The sequence below is a fragment of the Nerophis lumbriciformis genome, linkage group LG21, assembly GCF_033978685.3.
Source record: "Nerophis lumbriciformis linkage group LG21, RoL_Nlum_v2.1, whole genome shotgun sequence".
In the NCBI taxonomy this organism is placed as follows: domain Eukaryota; kingdom Metazoa; phylum Chordata; class Actinopteri; order Syngnathiformes; family Syngnathidae; genus Nerophis; species Nerophis lumbriciformis.
The window spans coordinates 1,539,246-1,560,000 of record NC_084568.2 but is presented as its reverse complement, the minus strand read 5'-3'; the positions used below and the strand labels follow the sequence as shown (position 1 = coordinate 1,560,000).

The following is a 20,755-nucleotide window of genomic DNA, read 5'->3' as shown; positions in this document are numbered from 1 at the left end:
CACACACACACACACACACACACACACACACACACACACACACACACACACACACACACACACACACGTGCAATAGGACGTGTTTTACAGAGGAAAGGTGGGTCTCATGGAAAGCCAAAAAGGAAACACTGCCTGATCCCAGCCAATTCATACTAACGCGCGTGTGTGTGTGTGTGTGTGTGTGTGTGTGTGTGTGTGTGTGTGTGTGTGTGTGTGTGTGTGTGTGTGTGTGTGTGTGTGTGTGTGTGTGTGTGTGGTCATATCAGTGTTATGACAGCTCAAGGCCTAATTCCTGTAAATGATGGCTGGAATAATGAAAGCTTTTAAACCAGCACTATTTGAAAGACAAGATTTTTTGGGGCAGATTTGATGTCTCGCTGAGCAGCGTTAAGTCAAATTAGTGTTGAGTGAATAGAAGGCAGTGACGCACACAATCCACCAGACGTACGCGGGGATGGCATCGCTATGGCAACAGACCGTACCGGTTGGGCTGTCATGGAAAGAGAAAATAAAAATGAAGTCACCATGACAACCTTGTAAAAGGAGAGCGGGTTTTTTTTTGTCGCGAGTCAAGGTTGCTTTTGAGTCTGTTCTCTCTTATTTTAGGAATATTTGAAAAGCCTGGTAAGGTACTGTACCGTGGTCTAGAACACACGCGACATCATTTTATCTGGCCCTGGAAATGATATGTGTCAATAAAGGACTTCATATTTTCTCACTAAATGTAATTGATTTTCGACAGAAAAAATATATGTACTGCTTGAAATTGCATACCTTTTAAACTTTAATAGTATCCAATATTGCAACAAATATTACAGTATATTATCACTTTCCAAACATGTTTTTGTCTAAATAAAAATACTTAACTTTACAGCAAACTACCCAGCAAATTAATAAAAATGACAATACATTTTACGTTGTTCTTTACAGCATATTACTATAAATTACTATAAAAAAAAACTACTGTTCTTTTGCGTTAAAATTCTGTTGACTGAGCTGCCAGTTTTTGACTGTCAAATCTACAGTTGTTGTTTTTAACGGAGTATTACTGTAAATGGAAAGATGGTACATTTGTTTGTACGGTCGAAAAACTGGCAGCTAAGTTGCCAGAATAAAAAAAAAAAACTTGTGCTGTTTTTCCATTACCGTATTTTCCGCACTATAAGGCGCACCTAAAAACCACAAATTTTCTCAAAAGCTGACAGTGCGCCTTATAACCCGGTGCGCTTTATATATGGATTAATATTAAGATTCATTTTCATAAAGTTTCGGTCTCGCAACTACGGTAAACAGCCGCCATCTTTTTTCCCCGTAGAAGAGGAAGTGCTTCTTCTTCTACGCAAGCAACCGCCAAGGTAAGCACCCGCCCCCATAGAACAGGAAGCGCTTCTTCTTCTACTGTAAGCAACCACCCGCCCCCGTAGAAGAAGAAGAAGCGCGCGGATATTACGTTTCATTTCCTTTGTGTGTTTACATCTGTAAAGACCACAAAATGGCTCCTACTAAGCGACAGGTTTCCGGTTCATGAAAAGACGCAATCTCTCCATCCGCACACGGACTACTATTTCACAGCAACTGCCTAAAGACTTTCAAGAAAAGCTGGCTACTTTCCGTGCATATTGTAAAAACAAGATAGCTGAAAAAAAGATCCGGCCAGAGAACATTATCAACATGGACGAGGTTCCACTGACTTTTGATATTCCTGTGAACCGCACTGTGGATACAACGGGAGCACGTACGGTGAATATTCGCACCACAGGGAATGAGAAGTCATCCTTCACTGTGGTTCTAGCTTGCCATGCTAATGGCCAGAAACTTCCACCCATGGTGATATTCAAAAGGAAGACCTTGCCAAAAGAGACCTTTCCAGCCGGCGTCATCATAAAAGCTAACTCGAAGGGATGGATGAAGAAAAGATGAGCGAGTGGTTAAGGTAAGTTTACGCGAAGAGGCCGGGTGGCTTTTTTCACGCAGCTCCGTCCATGTTGATATACGACTCCATGCGCGCCCACATCACGCTGGTTTTTAATATATTATTAAAGTTTGACTGACCTATCTGACTGTTTTTTTGACATTCCCTTTAGCGCAGTTAGATGCGGCTTATAACACGGGGCGGCTTATAGGTGGACAAAGTTTTGAAATATGCCGTTCATTGAAGGCGCGGCTTATAACCCAGGGCGCCTTATGGTGCGGAAAATACGGTAATTAATGTTGCAAAAAAACAATGTCAATTTAACACAAAAAATCTGGCAACTAAACTGCCAGCTTTCCACCCCCCAAAAAAAACAGTGGTACTGTTAAAAAAAAAAAAAAAAAAAAAAAAAAAAAATTACAGTAAAATTTTGTGAATGTCAAGTTTTGACTGTAAAATGGACAGTCTACTTAAATTAAATGTATATAATTAATAATGAAATCCAGAGGCAAATTCATACATTATTCACTGTTACACGCGGCCCTTTGATGGCAGCCATACCTGCCATGTGGCCCTTAATGAAAACCACTTTGACATCCCTGGTCTAGTACCGTAACATCATATTTAAGGGTGGGTTTTTTTGTGCATTATGTGGCACCTGGGTGTTTTCCAAAGATGATTTGGAAAAATAGGTAGGAATATAAAAATGCTTTTGGCACTGTTCTTACTTGCTGAGCAATACAACGAGCCTGCAAACTCTAATGTGTGTGTGGAATAGGGATGTCCCGATCCAGGTTTTTGCACTTCCGATCCGATATTGTTTTTGCATTTCCGATCCGATACCGATACTGACCGATACCGATACTGACCGATACTGGCCTATCCGAGCATGTATTAAAGTTTAAAGTTATTTAGCCTACTTAGTTGTCAGAATCATGTTGAAAAGGGTTTTAGTACTCTTGATAACAACTAGCCAGCTGAATTAGGGGAGTTTGAATAATACACAATGGTTGGTAACAAGAAACTGACCTGTTTATTCAAGGATAAACACAAAATAGACACAATTATACATGACAAACAGAAATGGCATCATTGAACTAGGGCTGGGCGATATGGCCTTTTTTTAATATTGCCATATTTTAAGGCCATATTGCGATACACGATATATATCTCCATATTTTGCCTTAGCCTTGAATGAACACTTGATGCATATAATCACAGCAGTATGATGATTCTATGTGTTTTGATTGATTAATTGAGACTTTTATTAGTAGGTTGCACAGTGAAGTACATATTCCGTACAATTGACCACTAAATGGTAACACCCCAATAAGTTTTTCAACTTGTTTAAGTCGGGGTCCACTTAAATTGATTCATGATACAGATATATACTATCAGATATATACTATCATCATAATACAGTCATCACACAAGATAATCACATTGAATTATTTACATTTTTTATAATCCAGGGTGTGGAGGGATGTAAGTGTCAAAAAGACAGCCAAAAGAGTTTGATATGAGAATAAATCTAAAGTTAAAATATAGGGTAGAAATGCACCCATTTGCAGGAAATGTAGTCTTGATTTTCAAAATGTTCTTTCAAGGCTTGCATGTCTACATTAAAACATTCTTCTTCATACTGCATTAATATATGCTACTTTTAAACTTTCATGCAGAGAAGGAAATCACAACTAAAAAAATCACTCATTTTTTCATACGGTGTTGATGTGGAAATGTTTGCCTCGGCATTTTGATGGTGTGGACGTGTGGCACCGAACGGAGATAAGCGTCTCGACAGACGTCACAATATTTGAACAATGATGACGAAAACTGTTGTCTCTGTCGTGTCCGTGTGTCGAAAATTGTTATGCGCTTATTTTTTTATTTGATTTTGTGCGTGGCATAGATTTGCCGTGCGCAGAGGACGCTTGAGCAGGCGCGCACCTTAGCGGCTGCGCTAGCATCACAGCTAAAGTTAGCTTTGCCTCTACCTCGCTCTCTGCTGAGAGAGGACGTATACGTATGTGACGTATGACGTGACAGTATGTGACGTATGACGTGACAGTATGTGACGTATGACGTGACAGTATGTGACGTGTGTAAGAAGGTGCGCTCGCTGTCTGTGAGAGGGAGACACAGGAAAGAGTGAGAAGAGCCTGTCGTGTAATGCCAGCAGCTAAAAGCAACTGCGTGAGAATTGTGGATGTGTTGAAGGTGTGCTGGAAAATGCGGAACGGAAATTAGGGAGCAGCAGAAAAGTGGAATGTATTATTTAAATAGGTGCGTTGGAAAACACGGACCGGAGTTTTTTTTTTAAACTGGATCTGGATCGGCATTTTCCCATGCCTTGCCGATACGCAATTTTTGGCAAATATCGGCAGCCGATCCGATCCAAATATCGGATTGGGACATCCCTAGTGTGGAATTGAGAAAAGTCATCGTAATGCAATCAAACACAAAGCCTTAAATACCTAATCAGATCTTCCAAACTTAAATTTTTTTTTTTTTAATATATTTTTGTGTTTCACCTTTACTGAAAATTCAAAAGATGAAACATGGCCTTTTTTATGTTTTTTTAAAATATTTCTTTAGTTTGCAAAAATTTTACAAACTAAAGAAATATAATAAAAACATGAAAAAGGTTGTGTTATGACAGGGGTGTCAAACTTGTTTTCATTGAGGTCCACATCGCAATAATGGTTGCCTTCATAGGGGCTACTTTTTTTTTTTAAATGTATTTAAATTATGCATGCATGCAATAACCTGTGATTAATCAATATTTACATGTACCTGATTTTTTTTAAATACGTCATTTGACAGCATTGATATAAATGTGTACCAGTAATCACCTCATATTATTACATTATTGCCTATGCACTCAATTATTAGATTTTTTTTATGTACAAGCTAATGTTATCTTTGCTAAGGTTGTGAGTTCAAACCCCGGCCAAATCATACCAAAGACTATAAAAATGGGAGCCATTACCTCCCCGCTTGGCACTCAGCATCAAGGGTTGGAATTGGGGGTTAAATCACCAAAAATTATTCCCGGGCGCGGCACCGGTGCTGCCCACTGCTCCCCTCACCTCCCAGGGGGTGAACAAGGAGGTGGGTCAAATGCAGAGGATAAATTTCACCACACCGGAGTGTGTGTGTGACAGTCATTGGTACTTTAACTTTCTGCTACGCCGCTCCCAGTCTGTGGAACGCTCTCCCTGACCACCTGAGGGCACCACAGACTGTGGATGCGTTTTAAAAGAGGCTTAAAAACCCTTCTTTTTAAAAAAGCCTTTTTTTTATATATATATGCATACTAGTTTTAGCTATTTGGCTGTTCTAGTTTTTATTTTTATTAATTTTTTATTATCTTTTTATTTTATTTTTTTTATACACTGTAGCACTTTGAGGTTGTTTACTCAATGTAAAGTGCTTTTTACAAATAAAATCTATTATGATTATTATTATAACTTTAACATATTTTTGTAATACACTATATCCATCCATCCATTTTCTACCGCTTGTCCCTTTTGGGGATATATATGCATACTAGTTTTAGCTATTTGGCTGTTCTAGTTTTTATTTTTATTAATTTTTTACTATCTTTGTATTTTTTATTTTTTATTTTTTATACACTGTAGCACTTTGAGGTTGTTTACTCAATGTAAAGGGCTTTTTACAAATAAAATCTATTATGATTATTATTATAACTTTAACATATTTTTCTAATACACTATATCCATCCATCCATTTTCTACGGCTTGTCCCTTTTGAGGTCGCGGGGGGTTCTGGAGCCTATCTCAGCTGCATTCGGGCGGAAGGCGGGGTAGACCCTGGACAAGTCGCCACCTCATCGCATCACACTCACATTCACACACTAGGGACCATTTAGTGTTGCTAATCAACCTATCCCCAGGTGCATGTTTTTGGAGGTGGGAGGAAGCCGGACATAATACACTATATAGTAATGTAATGTAATGTAATTGGCATGATCAGATAATAACGTTTAGAAGAGACGCATTTTTTCCTGTCAAAATCCAAATAATTATTTGCATTTAGTAAAAAAAATATTTTATTACCACATATTTTTCCGAGGCTTTTGTGGGCCACATAGAATGATGTAGCGGGCCAGATCTGGCCCCCGGGCCTTGAGTTTGACACCTGTGTGTTATGACTATCCATCCATCCATCCATTTTCTACCGCTTATCCCTTTATTACTCTAGCAATAAAGTAATTTGCAATTTTTTTTCATTTTTTTTTTTGTCAAATTTGATTTGCCGTATTTTCCGGGCTATTTTTAGATTTTTTAAATTTTAGAATAAATAAATATTTTTACATGTATTAACCACACCGAACCATAAGCCGCAGAAATATACCAGTACGAAAGATTCTGTAAATGTTTATTTACAGACTTTTGTTGTTGCGGCCATAAGCCAGCTGTAACACGTGGGGGCTTGTCCGGGATTTGAACCCAGGACTTTTCGCACCCTAAGTGAGAATCATACGACTCGACTCAATTGTTAGCATAACCTACATTAGAGACGGAGCAGTAAACATACAATCACAGTCCTGTTTAGATACAAATAAAATCACAGATCAATTGTATTGCTAACTAGACTGGGTTGGTTCTATCCTATTAATAAACAGGTTAAATTTAAAGCATATCAAAGTGGCTGCACTTTTTTTTAGTAAGCAGCACATTGTGGAAAAAGATAGGACACTCCTAACATGAGAGACTCATTTCAGAACCAGCTAACTTTGCATGAAAAAAGAAAACATGCTGACACGACTAAATATGACAGCTCCTTTACTGGCTCCTCAGGCTTTTGGTCTTGTTTTGGTTTTTTTGGGTTGAAATAGTTTCAATTTCTTTTAATGCATTGCATGCATTTCAACCCTTCCAGGAGTAAGGATCCGCCAGCAGGACTTAAGTGCCCTGCTCAAGGGCAGTTTTAAGGGAACAAACCTTGCGTGTATGAACAAGCTAGCACACCTACTGTATGTACAGTAGCGTGAAATGACACGGCAAGGCTATTGCTGACATTGACACCTGCGGTCACAAGTTAATGGTGCACATGTGCAGGAATTAACAAAGTGACGTTAAGATGCATGAACAGTCAAATTGTTGCACGCCGCTGCACTTTAACCTCGGGGCTAACGGATGAGCTCCATACAGTAGGAAGGGGTTTCATACGGCCACATTTGTCGCGGTTTACCTGACACATGAAATGTGACAAATTGGGGCACTATTGTAGTGTTTTCTGGCATTTTCAACTTTCAACCTGCTATGTAGAGTGGCGCTTTTCATCATTTTCAGCAGACTGCATTGCAAAATGATTAACCCTCACCTTCCTCTCACGCGAGATACACCCAGGTTTCATAATAAGATGACAAGTCAAGTTGTTGTTAACATTTATGCATATTACTGTATTGATACTGTAATAATTAAAGTTGAAAACTTGGTTTCAAAATAAGATGACAAGTTGTTAACAACATTTATGCATACACTGTAAGAGGTTACTGTATTAAATAAAGTTGGAAAACTTGGTTTCAAAATAAGATGACAAGTTGTTAACAACATGTATGCATACACTGTAAGAGGTTACTGTATTAAATAAAGTTGAAAACTTGGTTTCAAAATAAGATGACAAGTCAAGTTAACAACCTGTATGCATACACTATAAGAGGTTATTGTATTAAATAAAGTTGAAAACTTGGTTTCAAAATAAGATGACAAGTCAAGTTAACAACATTTATGCATACACTGTAAGAGGTTACTGTATTAAATAAAGTTGAAAACTTGGTTTCAAAATAAGATGACAAGTCAAGCTAACATTTATGCCTACATTGTAAGAGGTTACTGTATTAAATAAAGTTGAAAACTTGGTTTCAAAATAAGATGACAAGTCAAGTTAACAACATGTATGCATACACTATAAGAGGTTATTGTATTAAATAAAGTTGAAAACTTGGTTTCAAAATAAGATGACAAGTCAAGTTGTTAACATTTATGCATATTACTGTATTAAAAAGTTGAAAACTTGGTTTCAAAATAAGATGACAAGTCAAGTTAACATTTATGCATATTACTGTATTAAAAAGTTGAAAACTTGGTTTCAAAATAAGATGACAAGTCAAGCTAACAACATTTATGCCTACATTGTAAGAGGTTACTGTATTAAATAAAGTTGAAAACTTGATTTCAAAATAAGATGACAAGTCAAGTAAACAACTTGTATGCATACACTATAAGAGGTTATTGTATTAAATAAAGTTGAAAACTTGGTTTCAAAATAAGATGACAAGTGAAGTTGTTAACATTTATGCATATTACTGTATTAATTAAAGTTTAAAACTTGGTTTCAAAATAAGACGAAGAGTCCAGTTAACAACATTTATGCCTACAGTGTAAGAGGCTACTGTATTAAATAACGTTGAAAACTTGGTTTCAAAATAAGATGACAAGTCAAGTTGTTAACATTTATGCATATTACTGTATTAATCAAAGTTTAAAACTTGGTTTCAAAATAAGATGACAAGTCAAGTTGTTAACATTTATGCATATTACTGTATAAAATAAAGTTGAAAACTTGGTTTCAAAATAAGATGACAAGTCAAGTTGTTAACAACATTTATGCATATTACTGTATAAAATAAAGTTGAAAACTTGGTTTCAAAATAAGATGACAAGTCAAGTTGCTGACAACATTTATGCATATTACTGTATTAATTAAAGTTGAAAACTTGGTTTCAAAATAAGATGACAAGTCAAGTTGTTAACAACAATTATGCATATTACTGTATTAATTAAAGTTGAAAACTTGGTTTCAAAATAAGATGACAAGTCAAGTTGTTAACATTTATGCAAATTACTGTATTAATTAAAGTTGAAAACTTGGTTTCAAAATAAGATGACAAGTCAAGTTGTTAACAACATTTATGCATATTACTGTATTAATTAAAGTTGAAAACTTGGTTTCAAAATAAGATGACAAGTCAAGTTGTTAACAACATTTATGCAAAATACTGTATTAATTAAAGTTTAAAACTTGGTTTCAAAATAAGATGACAAGTCAAGTTGTTGACAACATTTATGCATATTACTGTATTAATTAAAGTTTAAAACTTGGTTTCAAAATAAGATGACAAGTCAAGTTGTTGACAACATTTATGCATATTACTGTATTAATTAAAGTTTAAAACTTGGTTTCAAAATAAGATAAGTCAAGTTGTTGACATTTATGCATATTACTGTATTAATTAAAGTTGAAAACTTGGTTTCAAAATAAGATGACAGGTCAAGTTAACAACATTTATGCATATTACTGTATTAAATAAAGTTGAAAACTTGGTTTCAAAATAAGATGACAAGTCAAGTTGTTAACATTTATGCATATTACTGTATTAAAAAGTTAAAAACTTGGTTTCAAAATAAGATGACAAGTCAAGCTAACAACATGTATGCATACACTGTAAGAGGTTACTGTATTAAATAAAGTTGAAAACTTGGTTTCAAAATAAGATGACAAGTCAAGTTAACATGTATGCATACACTGTAAGAGGTTACTGTATTAAATAAAGTTGAAAACTTGGTTTCAAAATAAGATGACAAGTCAAGTTGTTAACATTTATGCATATTACTGTATTGAATAAAGTTTAAAACTTGGTTTCAAAATAAGACGACGAGTCCAGTTAACAACATTTATGCCTACAGCGTAAGAGGCTACTGTATTAAATAACGTTGAAAACTTGGTTTCAAAATAAGATGACAAGTCAAGCTAACAACATTTATGCCTACATTGTAAGAGGTTACTGTATTAAATAAAGTTGAAAACTTGGTTTCAAAATAAGATGACAAGTCAAGTTAACAACATTTATGCATACACTGTAAGAGGTTACTGTATTAAATAAAGTTGAAAACTTGGTTTCAAAATAAGATGACAAGTCAAGTTGTTAACATTTATGCATATTACTGTATTAATTAAAGTTTAAAACTTGGTTTCAAAATAAGACAACGAGTCCAGTTAACAACATTTATGCCTACAGTGTAAGAGGCTACTGTATTAAATAAAGTTGAAAACTTGGTTTTAAAATAAGATGACAAGTCAAGTTGTTAACAACATTTATGCATATTACTGTATAAAATAAAGTTGAAAACTTGGTTTCAAAATAAGATGACAAGTCAAGTTGTTAACAACATTTATGCATAATACTGTATTAATTAAAGTTGAAAACCTGGTTTCAAAATAAGATGACAAGTCAAGTTGTTAACATTTATGCATAATACTGTATTAATTAAAGTTGAAAACTTGGTTTCAAAATAAGATGACAAGTCAAGTTGTTGACAACATTTATGCATATTACTGTATTAATTAAAGTTGAAAACTTGGTTTCAAAATAAGATGACAAGTCAAGTTGTTGACATTTATGCATATTACTGTATTAATTAAAGTTGAAAACTTGGTTTCAAAATAAGATGACAAGTCAAGTTGTTGACAACATTTATGCATATTACTGTATTAATTAAAGTTTAAAACTTGGTTTCAAAATAAGATGAGAAGTCAAGTTGTTGACAACATTTATGCATAATACTGTATTAATTAAAGTTGAAAACTTGGTTTCAAAATAAGATGACAAGTCAAGTTGTTAACAACATTTATGCATATTACTGTATTAATTAAAGTTGAAAACTTGGTTTCAAAATAAGATGACAAGTCAAGTTGTTGACATTTATGCATATTACTGTATTAATTAAAGTTGAAAACTTGGTTTCAAAATAATATGACAAGTCAAGTTGTTGACAACATTTATGCATATTACTGTATTAAAGTTGAAAACTTCGGTTTCAAAATAAGATGCAAAGTCAAGTTGTTGACAACATTTATGCATATTACTGTATTAATTAAAGTTTAAAACTTGGTTTCAAAATAAGATGACAAGTCAAGTTGTTGAAAACATTTATGCATAATACTGTATTAATTAAAGCTGAAAACTTGGTTTCAAAATAAGATGACAAGTCAAGTTGTTGACAACATTTATGCATAATACTGTATTAATTAAAGTTGAAAACTTGGTTTCAAAATAAGATGACAAGTCAAGTTGTTAACAACATTTATGCAAATTACTGTATTAATTAAAGTTTAAAACTTGGTTTCAAAATAAGATGACAGGTCAAGTTAACAACATTTATGCATATTACTGTATTAAATAAAGTTGAAAACTTGGTTTCAAAATAAGATGACAGGTCAAGTTAACATTTATGCCTACAATGTAAGAGGCTACTGTATTAAATAAAGTTGAAAACTTGGTTTCAAAATAAGATGACAAGTCAAGTTGTTAACAACATTTATGCAAATTACTGTATTAATTAAAGTTTAAAACTTGGTTTCAAAATAAGATGACAGGTCAAGTTAACAACATTTATGCATATTACTGTATTAATTAAAGTTGAAAACTTGGTTTCAAAATAAGATGACAAGTCAAGTTAACATGTATGCATATTACTGTATTAAAGTTGAAAAGTTGGTTTCAAAATAAGATGACAAGTCAAGTTGTTGACAACATTTATGCATAATACTGTATTAATTAAAGTTGAAAACTTGGTTTCAAAATAAGATAATAAGTCAAGTTGTTAACAACATTTATGCATATTACTGTATTAATTAAAGTTGAAAACTTGGTTTCAAAATAAGATGACAAGTCAAGTTAACATGTATGCATATTACTGTATTAAAGTTGAAAACTTGGTTTCAAAATAAGATGACAGGTCAAGTTAACAACATTTATGCATATTACTGTATTAAATAAAGTTGAAAACTTGGTTTTAAAATAAGATGAGAAGTCAAGTTGTTGACAACATTTATGCATAATACTGTATTAATTAAAGTTGAAAACTTGGTTTCAAAATAAGATGACAAGTCAAGTTGTTAACAACATTTAAGCATATTATTGTATTAAATAAAGTTGAAAACTTGGTTTCAAAATAAGATGACAAGTCTAGTTAACAACATGTATGCATACACTGTAAGAGGTTACTGTATTAAATAAAGTTGAAAACTTGGTTTCAAAATAAAATGACAAGTCAAGTTGTTAACATGTATGCATATTACTGTATAAAATAAAGTTGAAAACTTGGTTTCAAATTAAGATGACAAGTTGTTAACAACATTTATGCCTAACAATGTAAGAGGTTACTGTATTAATTAAAGTTGAAAACTTGGTTTCAAAATAAGATGACAAGTCAAGTTGTTAACAACATTTATGCATATTACTGTATTAATTAAAGTTGAAAACTTGATTTCAAAATAAGATGACAAGTCAAGTTGTTAACAACATTTAAGCATATTACTGTATTAATTAAAGTTTAAAACTTGGTTTCAAAATAAGATGACAAGTCAAGTTAACATGTACCGGTATGCATATTACTGTATTAAAGTTGAAAACTTGGTTTCAAAATAAGATGACAAGTCTAGTTAACAACATGTATGCATATTACTGTATAAAATAAAGTTGAAAACTTGGTTTCAAAATAAGATGACAAGTTGTTAACAACATTTATGCCTAACAATGTAAGAGGTTACTGTATTAATTAAAGTTGAAAACTTGGTTTCAAAATAAGATGACAGGTCAAGTTAACAACATTTATGCATATTACTGTATTAAATAAAGTTGAAAACTTGGTTTCAAAATAAGATGACAAGTCAAGTTGTTAACATGTATGCATATTACTGTATAAAATAAAGTTGAAAACTTGGTTTCAAAATAAGATGACAAGTTGTTAACAACATTTATGCCTACAATGTAAGATGTTACTGTATTAATTAAAGTTGAAAACTTGGTTTCAAAATAAGATGACAAGTCAAGTTAACAACATTTATGCATATTACTGAATTAAATAAAGTTGAAAACTTGGTTTTAAAATAAGATGACAGGTCAAGTTAACAACATTTATGCATATTACTGTATTAAATGAAGTTGAAAACTTGGTTTCAAAATAAGATGACAAGTCAAGTTGTTAACAACATTTAAGCATATTACTGTATTAAATAAAGTTGAAAACTTGGTTTCAAAATAAGATGACAGGTCAAGTTAACATTTATGCCTACAATGTAAGAGGCTACTGTATTAAATAAAGTTGAAAACTTGTTTTCAAAATAAGATGACAAGTCAAGTTGTTAACAATTATGCATATTACTGTATTAATCAAAGTTTAAAACTTGGTTTGAAAATAAGACGACAGGTCAAGTTGTCCATGAAACACTAAATAAGTTGTGATGATAAACAAGACGTCACACATGTGACGCTGGACTTACCGCCTGGTTCCTGTCAGGCAGCCGATAGTTGTGGTTCTGCAGCAGCCGGCAGCCATCCTTGGCCAGACGCTGAACGGCCTCCAAGCCCAGCCGGCTGGTCAGCTCCTCTCGGGCGCACACGCTCCCCGTACTCCCGCCTCCTCCTCCTCCTCCGACGCTGCCACCACCGTCCCGCAGAGCGCACACGCTGCCCAGCTGCAAGACGGGAGGCAAGAACACATATCTCAGCCCACAGTCCCAGGACATGATTGAAAAAGTCACAGTGTGGTTGCAGAAAGAAGTCCACAAGGCCAGAAGCGTGTAATAGATTTCACTAAATCCATTGGAGGAAAAAAGAGCCAAAAAATCACTTTCTGTGGCATTCTTCTCTAAATCTTCCAAATCCAATTCAGTCTGTAATTCCTTCTATGTGTTGCACTTCTGCCTTTGTCTCTATGTCAGCAGGTCTGACGGAGGAAGAGTGAGCGTGAGCGATTATCAGCCTAAGTGGGCGGGAGGGAGTGTGTTGGCTCCTATAATCAGGAGCGTCAACGTTTTGAGCGCGTTAGCCCGGCCGAATTAAGTATGAGTACCAACATGTAATGGGGTGGTCTAAAGAGGGAGAGTGAAACTAATGCCCTCAGATGATGAGAAGTGTGTGTGTGTGTGTGTGTGTGTGTGTGTGCGTGTGTGTGTGTGTGTGTTCTTGTATTTCTACCCTTCTTGAGACATCAAGAAGGAAAAGTTGGTCCCAATAACATTGCATCTAATAGAGAATGTCTCATTTGCACCCCTGCAAATTTGAAGTGCTCCCCCTCTGGCCAGCATGTGTAATAACAAGTGTGTGTAAGAAATTGAAATGCGCCCCCTTTGGTCAAAATTAATAAAAACACATAAAATAAATATGTTTATAAAGATATACTGTAAAAACTTGAAGTAAATAATGAAGATTAAAAACCAATTACAAACAAAAAAAATAAATAAAAATGATTAACTAAAAGCAGTCTTTTTCTCACAATGTGTCGACTTTTTACTAATAAAATTGGGAACAATTTCTCATATTCTTTTTGTTTCTGTAATATTGCAATATTTTCTCGTAAAACTTTTTTTATGTAAAATTATTACTTTTTAATGCAAAATGGTGACATTTGTTGTATAAAATTCTGACCTTTATCACAATATTGCAATTTTTTTTGTTCTTGTAAAATAGTGACATATTTTGAGTAGAATTATGACTTTTATAATAATTTTGCCAAGTAAAATTCCGAAAAGGAGGGATTTTTCTAATTGACTGTGTGTCGCTTTTAAAAGTGCTCCCCCTCTGGTCAACATATATAATAACAAGTGCGTGTAACAAATTTAAATGCGCCCCCTTTGGCCAAAATTGATAAAACAAATAAAATAAATAATTATATATAGACATACTGTAATAACGAAGTAAATAATGAAGATTAAAAACCAATTACAAACAAAATAAATTAATTAATTAATACAGTAAATAAATAAACTAAAAGCAGTGTTTTTCTCCCTATGTGTCTACTTTTTACTTATAAAATTTGGAACAATTTCTCATATTCTTTCCGTTTCTGTAATACTGCAATATTTTATTGTAAAATTCGTACTTTTTTAATGTAAAATTTTTACTTTTTAATGCATTTGTCATAAAATTCTGACCTTTATCACAATATTGACAATGTTTTTGTTGTTCTTGTAAAATAGTGACATTTTTTCGAGTAAAATTATGACTTTTGTCATCATTTTGCCAAGTAAAATTCCGATTACTATTATTATATTGGCAACATTTTAAAGTTTTCTGATAAAATTGTGACTTTTTCATAAAGTTGCCAAAATTGTAATCTTTTCTTGTGAAATTGCGACTGTTATTGAGTAAAATTCAAACTGTTATCATAATACTGCACAAATGTTCAGTTTTTCTTGTAAAATGTTGACTTGCGTTGTGTAAAATGATGACTTTTATTACAATACTGCCAAAATTTTAAGTTTTTCTTGTGAAACTGCGACCTTGTTCTTGTGAAATTCCAATTCATTTTTCCCTACAAGCTTTTTTATATTTGCATAGTATGTATATATTATTAATGTTGTAAATACACATCTTTATATATCTAGAAAGGCTGGTCCTAAAGAGGTAGGCATTTTTCTCAGGTCTCAAGAAGGTAACAAATACAAGCATGTGTGTGTGTGTGTGTGTGTGTGTGTGTGTGTGTGTGTGTGTTATTGTATTTCTACCGCACTTGAGACATGAAGAAGGAAAAGTATCTTCCATATGAGGAGGTGTGAACAAGTGATGACATAAATCAATAACATTGCATCTAATAGAGAATGTCTCATTTGCACCCCTGCTGGTGACATCTATCAAAATGAGGGTGGTCCCAAAAAGGAGGGATTTTTCTAATTGACTGTGTGTCGCTTTTAAAAGTGCTCCCCCTCTGGTCAACATATGAAATAACAAGTGTGTGTAAGAAATTTGAAGTGCTCCCCCTCTGGCCAGCATGTGTAATAACAAGTGTGTGTAAGAAATTGAAATGCGCCCCTTTGGCCAAAATTAATAATACAAATAAAATAAATATGTATATAGAGATATACTGTAAAAATTTGAAGAAAATAATGAAGATTAAAAACCAATTACAAACAAAAAAATAAAAATAAATTAACTAAAAGCAGTTTTTTTCTCACAATGCGTCGACTTTTTAGTTATAAAATTAGGAACAATTTCTCATATTCTTTCTGTTTCTGTAATATTGCAATATTTTCTTGTAAAAATTATGTAAAATTATTACTTTTTAATGCAAAATGGTGACATTTGTCATATAAAATTCTGACCTTTACCACAATATTGCCAAATTTTTTGTTGTTCTTGTAAAATAGTGACATTTTTCGAGTAAAATGATGACTTTTGTCATCATTTTGCCAAGTAAAATTCCGATTATTATTATTATATTGGCAACATTTTAAAGTTTTTTTTATAAAATTGTGACTTTTTAATAAAACATTTTTAAGCTTTTCTTGTGAAATTGCGACCGTTATTGAGTAAAATTCAAACTTTTATCATAATACTGCACAAATGTTCAATTTTCCTAATAAAATGTTGACCTGCGTTGTGTAAAATGATGACTTTTATTACAATACTGCCAAAATTTTAAGTTTTTCTTGTGAAACTGCGACCTTGTTCTTGTGAAATTCCAATTCATTTTTCCCAACAAGCTTTTTTATATTTGCATAGTATGTATATATTATTAATGTTGTAAATACACATCTTTATATATCTAGAAAGGCTGGTCCTAAAGAGGTAGGCATTTTTCGGAGGTCTCAAGAAAGTAACAAATACAAGCATGTGTGCGTGTGTGTGTGTGTGTGTGTGTGTGTGTGTGTGTGTGTGTGTGTGTGTGTGTGTGTGTGTGTCATTATCACCAGTGGTGGCTAGCCCATTCTATTTATTTTTATAGGGAAAGAAGGGAGGGGATATTCAATTTCCTAAAGAGTTGAGTAACTCTTCCTGTGTGCTTAACTATCCCACAGTGCCGTGTTTTAGCACACACACACACACACACACACACACACACACACAACATGACAGCATCACTCCCACACACTTTGTTTACTAGGAAAACACCCCCAACCACAGCTCTTATCCGGGGGAAAGCCTGATAACACACACAAACAAAGTGTTTGTTTGCATTGTCGGACATGATGTTTCTTCAGCCCTCTGCTGTGTTTTAATAACGAAACATCCCCCGCTGCAATCAAGTTAAATATTGTGTGTTAGGGTTCATCCATGGCGACAAATAAAGTATGCTTCTTACAAGTATCATTATCACTGGAGGACGAGGAATAGCTAAACATGCTTCACTACACACTATAGGAGGATACACCAGCACCACAATGTAAACAAACGCCATGGGTGGATCTACACCTGGCATCCACTGTAATGATACCAAGCACAGGAGCGTATCTAGTCGATACGACTATGATTACATCGATATTTTTTATCGTCACAAATTAAAAAAACAATTTCATATATTTATAAACTCTGGAAATACGTCCCTGGACACATGAGGACTTTGAATATGACCAATGTATGATCCTGTAACTACTTGGTATCGGATCGATACCTAAATGTGTGGTATCATCCAAAACTAATGTAAAGTATCAAACACTCTTGGTGCAACTTAGACATATCATCAGTGTTGCATCCTGGGTTCATTGGGTGTTCCGGGTCTCACAACAAGGGTGTCTGTTGCTTCATCAAAAAGCGACATCGGTGTGTAAAGGATATCACCACGTGGGCTCAGGAACACTTCCGAAAACCACTGTCAGTAACTACAGTTGGTCGCTACATCTGTAAGTGCAAGTTACAACTCTACAATGCAAAGACAAATTTAAACTTGCACTTACAGATGTAGCGACCAACTGTAGTGAAGTGAAGTGAAGTGAATTACATTTATATAGCGCTTTTTCTCAAGTGACTCAAAGCGCTTTACATAGTGAAACCCTATATCTAAGTTACATTTAAACCAGTGTGGGTGGCACTGGGAGCAGGTGGGTAAAGTGTCTTGCCCAAGGACACAACGGCAGTGACTAGGATGGCGGAAGCGGGGATCGAAACCCTCAAGTTGCAGGCACGGCCGCTCTACCAACCGAGCTATACCGCCCATACTGTAGTTACTGACAGTGGTTTTCGGATGTGTTCCTGAGCCCACGTGGTGATATCCTTTACACACTGATGTCGCTTTTTGATGCAGTACCGCCTGAGGGATCCAAGGTCCGTAACATCATCGCTTACGTGCAGTGATTTCTCCAGATTCTCTGAACCTTTTGATGATATTACGGAGCGGAAATGGTGAAATCCCTAAATTCCTTGCAATAGCTGGTTGAGAAATGTTATTCTTAAACAATTTTCTCACGCATTTGTTGACAAAGTGGTGACCCCTCGCCCCGTCCTTGTTTGTGAATGACTGAGCATTTCATGGAAGCTGCTTTTATACCCAATCATGGCACCCACCTGTTCCCAATTAACCTGTGGGATGTTCCAAATAACTGTTTGATGAGCATTCCTCAACTTTCTCAGTCTTTTTTTGCCACTTGTGCCAGCTTTTTTTGAAACACGTTGCAGGCATCAAATTCCAAATGAGCTAATATTTGCAAAAAATAAAGTTTTCCAGTTCGAACGTTAAGACATACATCAGACATATGTGATAATAGCTTCAATATGGAGGCAACTTGTTTTTCCACTCTACTGGTACTTGAATAAAAACCACCCCCAAAAATGTATTGTACCGTATTTTCCGCACTATAAGGCGCACCTAAAAACCACAAATGTTCTCAAAAGCTGACAGTGCGCCTTATAACCCGGTGCGCTTTATATATGGATAAATATTACGATTCATTTTCATAAAGTTTCGATCTCGCAACTTCGGTAAACAGCCGCCATCTTTTTTCCCGGTAGAACAGGAAGCGCTTCTTCTTCTACGCAAGCAACCGCCAAGGTAAGCACCCGCCCCCATAGAACAGGAAGCGCTTCTTCTTCTACTGTAAGCAACCACCCGCCCGCGTAGAAGAAGAAAAAGCGCGCGGATATACCGTACGTTTCATTTCCTTTGTGTGTTTACATCTGTAAAGACCACAAAATGGCTCCTACAAAGCGTCAGGGATCCGGTTCATGAAAAGACGCAATCTCTCCATCCGCACACGGATTACTATTTCACAGCAACTGATATTCCTGTGAACCGCACTGTGGATACAACGGGAGCACGTACGGTGAATATTCGCACCACAGGGAATGAGAAGTCATCCTTCACTGTGGTTCTAGCTTGCCATGCTAATGGCCAGAAACTTCCACCCATGGTGATATTCAAAAGGAAGACCTTGCCAAAAGAGACCTTTCCAGCCGGCGTCATCATAAAAGCTAACTCGAAGGGATGGATGAAGAAAAGATGAGCGAGTGGTTAAGGTAAGTTTAAGTTTACGCGAAGAGGCCGGGTGGCTTTTTTTACGCAGCTCCGTCCATGTTGATATACGACTCCATGCGCGCCCACATCACGCTGGTTTTTAATATATTATTAAAGTTTGACTGACCTATCTGACTGTTTTTTTGACATTCCTTTAGCGCAGTTAGATGCGGCTTACAACACGGGGCGGCTTATAGGTGGACAAAGTTTTGAAATATGCCGTTCATTGAAGGTGCGGCTTATAACCCAGGGCGCCTTATGGTGCGGAAAATACGGTAATAATAACAACAACAAAAACAGAAATATCTCATCACTTTAGTATTGTTAATATATTAGGCATCGATAGTGACGACCACCCCTACCTGTAGCATTCTTAACCATTTATTTTCCTTTCGTCCTCCAGTGATAATGCTACTTGTAAGAAACGTATTATTCTTATTTTCCTCCATAGTCCTGAGGATTAGTATTTTAGAAGCAGCTTGACGACGCGTTCGCTGCAGCTCGCTCTCAAATTGGGTGAGACGAGCACCCGCCCGGAATTCATGCAAATGTTGCCCCCCCGATCTGATCCCATGATGTCATTTATATTCAATGTGAGTTACCGGGCTGGTCTCCGCGCTGGGTGAACGAATCTCCTGCTGCCTGGTCTCGGCCATGTCAGAGTCCTGCTCCGCTACTGCAAACAATCACACACACCACATGTTACCCCGAGTTTCGTAGTCTTCAATAAAAAATGTTTTAAAAACACTGCGTTTACTCACAAGCTTTGCGTGTCTTTCGGGCGAGAGCAGCCGCCAGCTCATTTTGCACCTGGGGGCGAGTTAAGCCAAACAAGTATGGCATTAGAACAGTGGTACATGTCACGGCTTGGTAAAAGGATAGGACTCAGATGCAGAGTAGGGAACTTAGACAGGCTTTTATTTTGACAGCTTCCTTTTCACCTCCAAAGTCAAGGATTACAATATCTATTTATCCAAAAACTAACCGGCAAAAAAGGTTCCAAAAAATAGGAACGACCAAAATTCGCTCCGAACGGAGGAAAACACAAAAGCAAAGACGAAATATAATTAATATATGCTATAAAATGTATAAACAAAAAAACGCTCCAACAGGAGGAAGAAACAACAACGATGAAAAATTATATACTATCTAATCTAATAAAGTATTAACAAAAATTGTCACTCAAAAATGTGAGGAAAGAATGAAAAATAACTGAAACTTACCACTTCGGCTGAATAAACTAAATAACAAAAAATCACTCTGCTGAGGAGGAAGAAAGGAAAACTCAAAATAGCAACGAAGGGATTCAGAATCAAAGAACATAAGCACAAGACGAGGCAAGACAAGGCATGGACATGGGCATGGATGCTAGAGAGCACGAATAAACGAAACAATCTGGCACAGAACAAAGGAAGGAGTGGGCTTATAAGACACATGAGGGTAATAGGGAACAGGTGGAAACAATTAGGGAATCGGGATGACGTCAGACTGATGACACAAAAGGAAGGGCAAGGGACCTGAAACGAGAGGAGAGTTACTTTTCAAACTAAAACATGCACATCACAAGACAGAAAAAACCAAGACA

At 35.3% G+C, this 20,755-nt stretch overlaps 1 protein-coding gene across 1 annotated transcript in view; it reads right to left on the bottom strand.

Moving 5' to 3' along the window:
• rapgef5a (Rap guanine nucleotide exchange factor (GEF) 5a) overlaps positions 1-20,755 on the bottom strand; it is a 228,661-nt gene that overhangs the window by 128,740 nt on the left and 79,166 nt on the right. Inside the window, exons 7-9 of the mRNA XM_061983255.1 lie at positions 19,932-19,980; positions 19,773-19,846; positions 13,226-13,420 (exon numbers count right to left, since the gene is read on the bottom strand). Coding sequence (XP_061839239.1) covers positions 13,226-13,420; positions 19,773-19,846; positions 19,932-19,980 — 318 coding nt within the window. The remainder of the gene's footprint in view (positions 1-13,225; positions 13,421-19,772; positions 19,847-19,931; positions 19,981-20,755) is intronic.